Raw genomic sequence first — 12472 nt, 5'->3', positions numbered from 1 at the left:
AAAGGAAAGGAAAGAAAAGAAAAGAAAAGAAAAGAAAAGAAAAGAAAAGAAAAGAAAAGAAAAGAAAAGAAAAGAAAAGAAAAGAAAAGAAAAGAAAAGAAAAGAAAAGAAAAGAAAAGAAAAGAAAAGAAAAGAAAAGAAAAGAAAAGAAAAGAAAAGAAAAGAAAAGAAATCACATACTTGTTAATGCGGAATTTGTGTTTTTGTCACACAAGTACTCTCATAAATTATTAACATGAAGTCACAAAAATATGTATACAGCAATATATGATATATGCAACATGCCTTAATGGATCTACATGGATCTACATGGAGAGCTGTGGGCACAGACAAATATCTGACTCAACATGGTAATGCCTCCTCTCAATTCCTACCAGGATTTGTGGTTATTTCATGCAGATTAGAGAGGATTTGTAGCTTAATTTTAAAAACAATCAGCATAGACTCCTGATCTGAAAGATTATTGTGTTCTTCCAAGTAGTGATATATATATAGAAATAAAACAAATGCTGATACTGTGATTCACCCACATTGGAGAGGTTGGTTTCTTCTCTCTGACATGTAAGAAATGGCCACAGCAATATACACAAGCCCAAATGCCTATGAATAGCAGACAAAGCTGTCAGCTTATAGAATCATAGAATCAAGGCTGGAAGAGACCTTCAAGATCATCTGGTCCAACCATGCCCTACCACCAATGTCACCACTAAGCCATGTCCCCAAGCACCACGTCCAACCTCTCCTTGAACACCCCCAGGGATGGTGACACCACCACCTCCCTGGGCAACCCATCCCAGTGCCTGACTGCTCTTTCTGAGCAGAAATGTCTCCTCATTTCCCACCTGAACTTCCATTGGCACAACTTGAGGCCATTCCCTCTAGTCCTATCACTACTTCTCTGTGAGAAGAGGCCAACACCCAGCTCCCCACACCTTTCTTTCAGGCAGTTGTAGAGAGCAATGAGGTCTTCCCTGAGCCTCCTCTTCTTCAGACTAAGCAACACCAGTTCCCTCGCCACTCCTCATAGAACTTGTGTTCCAGGCAGCTATCACAGAAATACAATGGACAGCATCTTGAAAGTTTAAATATTGAGCAACTAGAAGCAGCAGAGAGGATGAAGTCAGCATGACTGGGAACTGAAAGAATGAGATGAAGTGGAAAAGGATGACACATGACAGCGCAACATTTGCTGCCAAGATGGGAGAGCGAAGCTTGGGAGGCACTGGATGCTGCCAAACATGGACAGACACATGCACTCTGCTTTCCCATTCTCACGTAAGAACCCCCAGATACCATATTCTAGCTGTTTAATAAAAACCAACTTTTTAGAAAGAGCTGTTATGACTCCCTGTAAAACACTAGCTGGTGGCAAGCTGAACAAAAGCAAAGGTGCTGACATCTGAGGCAGCTGCGAAGTAGCAGAACAAGTATTCTCCCCTACAAAATATGTAGATCTCGTACTTCTGAGGTCCTAAAGAAATCTACCCTTTGAAACTATAACAGTATCTTGTCAGAAGTACTCTCCCAGAAAAGCAATGGGATTCATCTCACATAGCTCAGAACTCCCAGTACAGAGAGCTGCTGGGAGCTGATCACCAAGGGTCCCCTTTGCAGTTCAGAAAGAGAAGCAGGAATTTTTCTGGTGCAGTTCGTCTGCCATAGTCTAGGTCAAATGAATCAGGCCCTGACCTCCAGTGGCTCATTAGCTGGGTCTCACCTACTGTAAGAACAGTGCAACTTGTAGTAATCTCTGCTGCAGGTATGGACATTTAATAAAGTGAATCTCTCCTATTTTTTCTTTAGACACCACATACAAAAGTATAGGTAAAAACATTCGAGGAGAGGAGAGGAGAGGAGAGGAGAGGAGAGGAGAGGAGAGGAGAGGAGAGGAGAGGAGAGGAGAGGAGAGGAGAGGAGAGGAGAGGAGAGGAGAGGAGAGGAGAGGAGAGGAGAGGAGAGGAGAGGAGAGGAGAGGAGAGGAGAGGAGAGGAGAGGAGAGGAGAGGAGAGGAGAGGAGAGGAGAGGAGAGGAGAGGAGAGGAGAGGAGAGGAGAGGAGAGGAGAGGAGAGGAGAGGAGAGGAGAGGAGAAATTTTATCCTTTTTTATCCTTTTTTATTCTTTCAATTAGACAGTTTGAGTAAATTAATTTGAGAAATTCTTCTGGCTCAAAGGCAACCAAATTAATGGTAAGCTCTCCAAATGCACCATTTCTACAATGAGATCGAGTACTCATCTGAACGCAAGTCACAGTAATTTTTAGAGCTGCATAACAGAATTGGGAAGGAGTAGCTCAGAGCAGCAGTCCAATTAAATGTAAAAAAAATGTTAGTTTGTGCCCACAGAAGCTCAGTTGAGGGAAACAGATGCATCTAACTTCACCATGAAAATATAATTAGTGGAAGAGCTTCATGCAGCAAATTCAAAGCAAATCCCACTGTTCCTTGACAAAACCCAGACCCTGTTCAAATACAGCTTGGGAGTTTCCAGGGCAGGTGGGCATCTGGCAAGTTTTCCAGGGGTTCCTGCCATCCTCAGTACTTGCATGTGAAAACAGATGCTTTGGGGAAAACACCAGGTATTCAGTGGAATGTGTGTATGACAAATGCCAGCGTTCATCTGAGAAGCTCTTGCTCTCCAACAAGAGATGGCAATAGAGCAAGGAGAGCCAGAATATCTCCAGGCTGCTAACGACTTTAAGGAATAAACACAACCCAGTGACTGAAGAGTGTTACTCAGAGAGGGAAAATGGGACAGCCTGTGAGCGTAGGGGGTGGAAGTATTCCCGTGGTGAGGATGGTTTCTTTCCTGTAGTGTGGTTACTTTGGACCAAGGTTTATGCAATGCAAGGGGATGCTCATTAAAGAATGGTGTGAGAGGGCCACCACAATGGAAATATTTTGCTTACTGAAGAACCCCAAAAAATCATTAAATTATAAAATATCTTGAGTTGGAAGGGACCCACAGGGATCAATGGGTCCAACTCTTGGGTCCCTAAAGGATCACCCAAAACCCAGGCCCTGTGTCTGAGTGTTGTCCGAACACTTCTTGAACTCCAGCAGCTCCATGCCATGACCACTGCTCTGGGGAGCCTGTCCCAATGCCCAACCATCTCTTGGAGAAGAACCTTTTCCTAACATCCAGCCTCCCCTGTCCCAGCTTCATGCTGTTCATTTCAGTCCTATATTTAAGATATCTTTGGCCATTCTCAGCTCTGTAACTTAGCTTTGCTTAACACAGCAGCATTTGGCAGTATACAGTAGTTTGGCTCCGCTTCACCAGAAAAATAATTTCCATTTGTGATAGAAGGCCTAAATAGAAGTTTTCACAGGAACCTGCAACCTGAAGCCTGAGCCAGCTGAGGTTACAGTAAAAGGAAAGGTTGCTTCCCCAGCTTGTGAAAAACGCTCTCCTTTTTGAGTCATCCTTCAGGTCTTTCAACTCCCTGTCGCTACTTAACTCTACGTTAATCCCAGAGGCCAGCTAATACCAGCTGGTGATCCCCAAACAATTCGGGAGACGTTGCCCTGTGATCCTACAGGCCAGCATGTATTTGCAGCTCTTCCAGGAAGTCTGGAAAAGCAGAATGCAAGTCTGCAAGGAGTGGGAAGTGCGACCTCAGTTCAATAAAGCAACTGAACACATGCTCTGTTCTAAGCGTGAAATTAAATTCATCTTCATTCAGAAATACATTAAAAAGACTCAAGCATCTGCTACAGTGAGGCCACAACTATCAGCATGGCTGTCTTTGGAACTTGAGGATACACCTTCACTAAGCATCTGCCTATGTGCTGTGCTGAGGAAAGGAGTCAGGAAGAGGTTCTCCACCCGCTGCAAGGCACGCATGTGCTCCAAGCCTTTTTGGGTACACCAAGAAACTGCTTAAAGCCACCCATAAGGCAGCCTGGTCTGACCAAGCCTCCATGCCCTCCCAAAGCAATATGAGATATTAAAAAGGATTAAAATAACATTCGACTCATGGGCTACAGCTGTCTTCAAATAAAACTGTTTAAAGGAAAGACTTTTCAGTTTCATACTCTTGCAGAGTTTTGCTCCTCATTCCCTATATCTGTGGATATCACGTTCAGTACCTGGAAGGGGAGCAAGTCCTTCACAGCACTCCAGGCTTCATGTGTGCCCTTTTCCTCAGTCTTTACATCATGTCTAACTCTTCCCCACTCTTTCCACGCAGCTCATATTATCATAAATCCTCTCAGCATCTTGGCTGGGATTCACCCCACTCACCAACCTCAGAAGCCATTGTTTTAGTGGAAAACAGAAGCATTATCAAGGCACCACCCATGACCTCTGCTTCAAAGATCTAGTTTAGGATGAGATGACTTACACACTGGACACACACTACACAGGGAGTCCAGGCTGAGTAGCTCAAATTTACAAGTGACACTTACTCAGATGAATGGCAGTAGCCACTCACAATTCAAGGCTTCCTTTCATGGGCTCCCCCAGTTCCAGCTCATCAAATATGAACTCCTCATGCTTGGTTTTAGGGTCTCTGCCAGCATGCTCCCAACTTTTTTACCATTTCCCATTCTGGATCAAGACTTATCCAGGCAGTGGTATCTGGTCTCATTGTCAGGGGTATGCAAGCAATGGATCTTCTATATCCCCCATAAATGTTCCTTTGGCCCAAGACTTCATGGCAGTTCACTGCTGATGAGCAATGTCATCTCATAGGCTCATTCTTAATTCTCTTTCTGTCCATCCACCACTTTATCCCTAAAGCTGCTAGCTCTTGGGCTGGAGCCCATCATTAGTTTTTGAAAAGTGCATATCATATAGAACTGGAACAAGAAAAGGTCTAAAACTGTAGTTTCACCCCCCCAAAGTGGAATTACAGAGCAGCTGGGCTCTTCTCAGAAGGCATCATTCACGAGTTGCAGCAAGGAAACAATCTAACAGGACATGACAAAGAAGTACGCACCATGATGGTGGCTGAGAATCAGAAATGGGGTTCAGAGATGCTGTGAAATCCCTGCCGTTGCAGAGTTTTGAAAGAAAACTCAGTGAGGCCCAAGCAACAAAATCTGATTTTGAGTTAGCCTTGCTTTGAGCAGGTGACTGGATGACTGGACAAGAGACCTCCAGCAGTCCATTCCAACACTATTTTTTTTATGTTGGTAGATTTTAAAATTTCATTATTCTAGAATATGCCAGTAACTTCCAAACCCATCTAATTGGCAGGGTTATAATTAACAATTTACAGACTGTATCTTGATTTTTTTTTTCCACTCATATTTCTAGTATTTTGGTCTCTGTTCTCATAGTCGTAATTAAAAGATTATGCCAAATGCCATGAAAAAGTATTTTATTTTATTTTTTTATATATATTTAAAAGTAGAATTTTCTTTTTAACATTCTTTTTTTTTTTTTTTTTGGTCAGAAATAAATACTGAAAGTCTGCGAAGAGTTGAAAATATTCATGTAATTAATGAATATTCATGAAATTCACTTGCTGGGGGGTTGTTACTGTTAGGAAGGTCTCTCAAGCTCAAGATGGACTAAGTAGCTGATCTCCCAGCAGATGGGACATGGGGCAGGATGAAGAAAGGTCCTCACTCCTTCTGACTTGGAGCACACCTGGTCAAAGCGCTGTTATCTGCTCTGAGCTGTCATCCTGCTCTGCCTGCCAGCCAGAGGGTAACTCTGATTTTCCTCATGGATTTGAAAGAGTCAAGTCATCAACAGAAGGTGCAGGCTGGTGGCTGGATGTCCTTGCTCCCAAGACAAGGAAAAAGCAGGAGCATGGACTGGAAGTGCGAAAGCTGAGCAGTGGCGCCCGTGATGGCCACACCGCAAAGCAGAGCTGGGGGATCTGGCTCATGCACCACCTCTCTGCTCCTGCTGGCATGAGACTCCTGAAACCCAAGCTGCAGCTGGGCTCTGGGAGTCTGCTACTGCCACTCAACGGGAATCAATACTTTAGTCCGTGCAGGAGACGTCTGCTAGCAGAGCCTGGCTGCCAGCCCTGCCAACAACCTGCTCGGGCTCATCAGCTCACTTCCTTTTGCTCGCTTTCGCCTTCTTCCCTCCTTCCTCCCAGAACTTCCCTTCCGCTGGAAAAGCCACCCCCGCTGGAGGACAGCAGTCCCAGAAGTGAGGCAGCACAGAGATAACAGCACTCAGAGAGCCTCCAGTGTCTCAGGGACTTGGGTAACAGCAAGAGAGATTATCCCACAGCCCTCAGAGGCGGGTGGCTCCCTTCCAGTTCTCTGGCACTTCAGCTACTATTACCAGGGCAAGGGCTTAGCATTGTAGCGAGGACAGCTAATGTATTTTAATCTCCATCTGCATTGCTCACTATTTACTTTCCCGGCATACACAACCCAGAGCAGATAGTTATTCAGCCAGGATTACGCAAAACTTGTTAGAGCTTTAATTAGTTTCACTTTCTTACAGCTCTGTCAAAGAAATACTTTTCATCTCTTGAAATACCAAGTGGATTTCCTTTCGAATTTAGAGAAAACAAGCCACCTTTCTGTACAAACATGTCATTTAATGGCTCGTTCTCAGAGGACAGCTTCCAAGCTCCATGACATAGCTGTCAGGGTGGGGAAGGAGACACGCAGGGGCACGAGCAGCACGCTCCCAACACCCAACTCATAGCATGGGCTCATTTGCACTGCCCCAAAGTACTCGCAAGCCAGAGGTCAGGACAAGGTGTCGAAAACCATCTCTGTGCACTGCCCTTCTCAGAAGCTTGCTGTCACTACCTACAGCCCTTCCCAAACGGCTCGGCCTTTGGCAAGCTTGGCCTTTGGCAAGCCTTCTGTTTTGAGAGCCAGTCTAAAGCATCCCAAACTGAGAAGTGATCACTGCTTACAAAACCACAGCGTGATGTATGGCAAAGACCAGCGTAGGGAGCATCCAACAGTCACCTCCACACTGGCACCAAAAACTGGAAGTGAAAATTTCATGCATTTGGCCATGACTGGTGAGATTCAAGCAGCCATTTATCTGAAGGACAGTACTTGACAGCTGAGTCTCATCGCAGTGCTAAATGACTGGTTTCTATTCGTCTTCTCTTGTCATAGGGGCTACAGCAAATTTTATCAAACACTTCAGAGAAAGAAAAAAAAAAATGCATAAAGCTCTTTACCCAACACTAGCCAGTTCAAACCAAATATAGCTATTTACATAAGAATAAAAGGATTAGCTAAAAAAAAAAAAAAAGAAAAAGTATTTCATTATAAAGAAATAGGTTGATAAAGCAAACCAGCAGCAAGTGTTTAGCTGTCAAGGCTGGCACTTATGAATAGAAAGATAATGAGGCAAAGATGATGTTTATGCATTGCTTTGATACATAACGTTGCGTATCTAGAAGGGCAAGGAGGTGCCACAGGCTCGCTGGACAGCTCCAGCTTCACCTCTCAGAATTAATAGCTGCAATTTAAGTGAGAACAAACCATATTTGTGATCAAAACTGGCATAGGTCAAAAGAAAAGGAGACTGTGTACATGGTCAATATTTGATTTAGTCATTTCAATTTATAGACACAGAGCACAAAAGTAAATTACTGAGGAAGTGTTGTTTACTGTATCCAGTTCTGTTCTAAAGTAAACCAGCTTTCCCCCAAAGTCTCCTTTTTGGGATTAGAGTGCTGCAAACCTGAAAGTGACATAAACTAAAAATGATCGAGTTCAGCAGTGAGCAAAATGTGTTTTTACCACCTACATTTCCTCACTTCCCTCCCACAAGATTAAAAAAAAATAATCTGCAGAACTATTTTAAACATCCAGAAATGTGCAAATTTTTGTTATAATGGCATTTTTTAAAATATTGTGTTTAATAATATAATGGACAACACAAATATAAAAAGAAAGACGGAAACACACGTCCTTAAAAAGCTGGTATTATCCACTAGCCTGCTATTTTCATTGTGAATCTCTCAGATCATCACATCACCAGCAGGATCCCGCAGTAATCTCTAGCACAAAGAAAGCTGATCGCTGGGCTCAAAGCAATGAAGAGTTTGCTTTGGAGGAAAATGCCTCCCTCGGGCACTCACGGAGAGCCCTGAGCAATGGGAGTACAGCACGCCCCATCTAAGCTAATAAATCAAACAGAGCAAAGGTCTGTTTTAAGCACTTAATCATCTACACTGTTAAATTTTTAGGATGCTTCCTGGCCACGTTTTTGCCCCAGGCAATCCAGCAGTATCTCAAACAGTTCCCAGGAATGATCTGGGAGCGAGGCTGCACCATGGACTGTTCTCAATGCGCAGCTTGTACACGGTGCCCATTTTAGAGGCTGAAGGAGTTTAACAGTATGGGTGGAAGCCACTCTCAGGCATTTGGTCTCAAGGTTGAAAAACTGTCCTAGCAATCTTAACATACTAGTAGGGATACAACTTCTGTGAGTGAAACAAAGTGTGTGGACCTCATAGTCCTCGCACTGCAACAAGATCCCAGCACTGTCTTCCCCCAGCAGCTTCAGTGGCGGCACACAAGAAGCAGGGCAGGCACAACTGCAGACTGTCTGGTTTGCAGCACGAGGACCGCAGAGTTCAGAGGCTTAATCATTATTTCTCCTCTGCTTTTGACAGAATAGTAATATGAAAGCAGATGTCTTGCATGAACAGAAGGAGAAGTCTGCTTTCTCGCTGGCTAAGGGCAGCTGTGAGTATCACTGAAACATTTCTTGGCAAAACCACCGTCAGCCAACATCAGCCGTTCTTCGTTGCGTACAACCACCTCCTTCAAATGTACCGCAATTACCACACAATGGCTACAGCCCTGTCAAAGCACTCCACCAGCAAAGGCTGCTCATGATGGGTTATTTATGCTGCATTAGTTCACAGTAGCACTGAATTCTGGCAGTCTTAGACCAGGAATATTATTTAACTTGTCACCGCTGGCTGATACACTTTAACTGCTCTGGTTTTAACAGCTTGAGGAGAGAATATGAATTAAGCAAGCTCTGCTTTTGTTTTTGATGAATAATCCTCCCCCCCCATCCAAATTACATGAGCACAGCAAGGGCTCTATATCAAAATGTCAAAAGATTCATTTAACTTTGCATCATTTTTTTTGTTTGTTTGTTTTTGTTTTTACATTCAAGCATTTGCATTTTCCAGTATATCATCTGTACAGAAACCCTTTAAGAGGTTACTAAGAGCCTAGTAAGCAAGTCTTCACCCTCTTGTTAACCAGCCCTGTGAAATCTGACAGGCCGTTTGCACCAACATTTTCATCTGGCAGATCTAATTCCACACTAGAAAGTTACATCATTTCATACCTGCTGTTCCCATAAAGCACAATTGCTCAGCTGCTGTGAAAACTTTTTTCCTTTACTTAATCACATAAGGGCCGGCTCCCACAAGCATCCGTGCCTTTTGTCAAGTCTACAAATGTGAATACAACCACTGACTTTGAGAAAACGTTGAATTGTTTTCAAGTTAAAGGGGAATTTAAGAGGTTTGGATTTGAGCCAAAGCTTTTAAATGTTGCTCTTAAACTCCTACATGTAGGTGAAAAGTTTTACCCACCTGTAAAGCAAATACAGGTTTACCAATAACATTTGCAGGTGAAACCATTCCCCCAAACCATAAAAACTCTGCTTTTTCTACAACTGGAGAATTCAGAGCTGTTCTAAACATAAGATCCTGTTCCAGCGCGTTATTTCCATATAATGCACAGACATTGACATGAGTCTGCAGCAGGCATGCGTATGCTACATCCAAACAAGCTCCTCCATATAAGCACGCTCAGATTATACCAAAAGTACACATTTGTCTCAGAATAAACACGTTTTATGGAAACTTGGCATTTTGATTCTTAATCTGTGGGTTGTTTTTTTTTTTCCTTTTTTTTTTTTTCTTTCAATGCAGCTGTTTTATTTTTAAAGAAACAACCCAACAAAAAAAAAAATAGAGCAATAATTCAAATGCAAAGCTACAAGAAACTGAAAAAAAAAAAAAAAAACAAAAACGAAAACAAAAACAGCCACAGATTACATCTCTAGGGGAAATGTGGCAGTTTTGAGTCACTAAAAAAAAAGAATTAGTCTGGCAACTCTGGGTACCTGCGTATCTTTGATAACCTCACTAGCAAGAAGTCCCATGTGCACTGATCTCTGACCAGGTAAAAAGGACAGTGACAAATCTGAGAGAACGCTCTCTGTTTTCTAAGAAAGCTAGTGCAGAGTTCTTAAAACAAAACTGTTGCTTGCCTTTGGAACCTTTTGCTTTCTCACACCTGACTTCCATCCACCCTTCTTTGTAAAGTAGATCACGATAAAAGCAAGCAAACAAAAAAGGCAGAACATCCAGAAAAAGAACAGCTTTTCTTCCTTTAGTCCAAGTGCACTACAGTCCAGAAGGATCCTGGCCCCTTTTTTAATGCTGTGGGAACAGCCATAGCAAATTACCAGTAAGATCAATGCTTCTCCTGCTTAACCTCTCACATTTGCTTTGCAAGTATCACTTAACACACTTAACTATCACTAAAACAAACAAGCCACCAAAAAGTCAGCCTGACTTAGGAGCGTGGGCAGGGAAAGCTGTTTTAAGTTCAGACTGAAACAGACTAATCTTTCCTGCACCTCACCCCAGCATCACCCAGGGAGAAGCTGCTGATGAAGAAGGACCATAAGGAAAATCCTCTTTCATTTTACTCTGGAGAAAGCCAGAGCAAACGCTTGGATGGATGCATGGGCTGAACCACCAGTGTTTGCTGATCTCAGCTGTGAAGAAGTGATGGAAACTGAGCACATGCTGCGAGGAGAGCAAGTGGGGTGGGAGACTGGGGACAGCAGCCAGGGACATCCAATTGGGGTGGTGGCAGGAAAACTCGTTTCATTTGGGGAATGGGCACCCTCAGGGCAGGAGCTGCAACCCCAGTGGCATCCTTGTGCCGAAAGGCCAAGGAAAAGGGATGGTGAGGAGCTTCTTTGCAGAGAGGGGGAAGCCAAGAAGGGCTTTGAGGGGATGGTGTCACCCACAGAGTTGGGTAGCCACGGGGAGAGGGTGTTTGGGCACTGAGCAGACAAGCGGGATCCATGAGGGATCTGTTAGTGGTCACCTGGACGGGTCCCTAATTACAGAGGGAATGGGTGGGATCCGTGAGGGATCCATCAGCAGCCACCCAGAAGGGTTCCTCAGTGCTGAGGGGAACAGACAGGATCCATGAGGGATCTATCAGCAGCCACCCGGGCGTGTCCCTCAGCACTGAGGGGACAGGCGTGATCCATTAGCAACCACCCGGACAGGTCCCCTCGGTACTGAGGGAACAGACAAGAATCCCCGAGGGCTCCGTTAGCCGCCACCCGCACAGATCCCTCAGCGCTGAAGGGGACGGGCGGGAGGGACCTGCGAGGGGACGGGGCACGTCCCCAGCTCCCTCACGGACCGAGCGGGCTCCCCGCGGTCGTGGGGCGTCCCCCGCCCTCCCTTCCCTCCCTGCCTGCCCCCGCGCCGCCCCTTCCCCGGCCCCGGCACTTACGGGCAAGAGCAGGAGCGCGGCGGCCGCCGCTGCCGGGAGGCTGCGCTGCGGCGCCCGCCCCGCCATAGGGGCAGGCGGCGGGGCTCGGGGGGGGTCTCCCCGGGGCCGGCGCTGCCCGCTCAGCCGGTGGCTCCTCGCTGCCCCGGAGCTGGCATCGTCCCCCCCTGTTGCTGCCCTTGCCCCCCTGCCCGCCGCCGAGGAGCCAGCCCCGGAGCCGCCGGCGTGTCCCAGGGCAAACCCCCGGGAGGGAGGGAAGGAGGGAGCCGGGCGGGGGAGCCAAGCCCGCCCTCCGCCCCGGACGCCTCGGGGATGGAGGCGGCTAGGGCGTGAGGGCAGGGGATTGAGACCCCCAAAGCCTCCAGAAATATAGTCTAGATTTCCGTCTCCCCCTGCACTGGATGGAAAAGAGGGCAGTCACCCCCCCGGCCGGCACTGGGTGCAATATGGGCTTCACTGCGCACAGTACTCCAGGTGCAATGGGGTCATCCCTTCCTCAAGCACTAAGAGCAATTGTGATCCCCTTCCACAGGCAAAAGGGATGCTTTCAGTGCAAACCTCCAGAAATAAGGAGGATCCCTTCAAACACCTGTGTGCTGGGAGTTCTGCTGTCCCTAACTTGTTTGGTCTGGAGAAGGGGAGGCTCAGGGGAGACCTCATTGCTCTCTGCAGCTGCCTGAAAGGAAGGTGTGGGGAGCTGGGGGTCGGCCTCTTCTCATAGTAACTAGTGATAGGACCAGAGGGAATGGCCTCAAGTTGTGCCAGGGGAGGTTCAGGTTGGAAGTGAGGAGACATTTCTGCTCAGAAAGAGCAGTCAGGCACTGGGACGGGTTGCCCAGGGAGGTGGTGGAGTCACCGTCCCTGGGGGTGTTCAAGGAAAGGTTGGACGTGGTGCTTGGGGACATGGCTTAGTGGTGACATTGGTTGTAGGGGGATGGTTGGAGCAGATGATCTTGAAGGTCTCTTCCAGCATTAATGATTCTGTGATTCTATGATGCTAAGTCTTCATGAGCAATGTG

At 46.0% G+C, this 12472-nt stretch overlaps 1 protein-coding gene across 2 annotated transcripts in view; it reads right to left on the bottom strand.

The window, feature by feature from the left end:
- CRHR2 (corticotropin releasing hormone receptor 2) overlaps positions 1-11664 on the bottom strand; it is a 157234-nt gene extending 145570 nt beyond the window's left edge. For both annotated transcript variants that reach the window (XM_068673316.1, XM_068673318.1), the window contains exon 1: positions 11457-11664. In XM_068673316.1, the coding sequence (XP_068529417.1) occupies positions 11457-11522 (66 nt within the window). In that variant the 5' untranslated portion in view covers positions 11523-11664. The remainder of the gene's footprint in view (positions 1-11456) is intronic.
- Positions 11665-12472: the final 808 nt, after the last annotated feature.

This window comes from Anas acuta, chromosome 2 (assembly GCF_963932015.1).
Source record: "Anas acuta chromosome 2, bAnaAcu1.1, whole genome shotgun sequence".
Lineage (NCBI taxonomy): Eukaryota > Metazoa > Chordata > Aves > Anseriformes > Anatidae > Anas > Anas acuta.
Note: the sequence above shows the minus strand (reverse complement) of the source record. Positions and strands in the feature narration are given on the sequence as shown.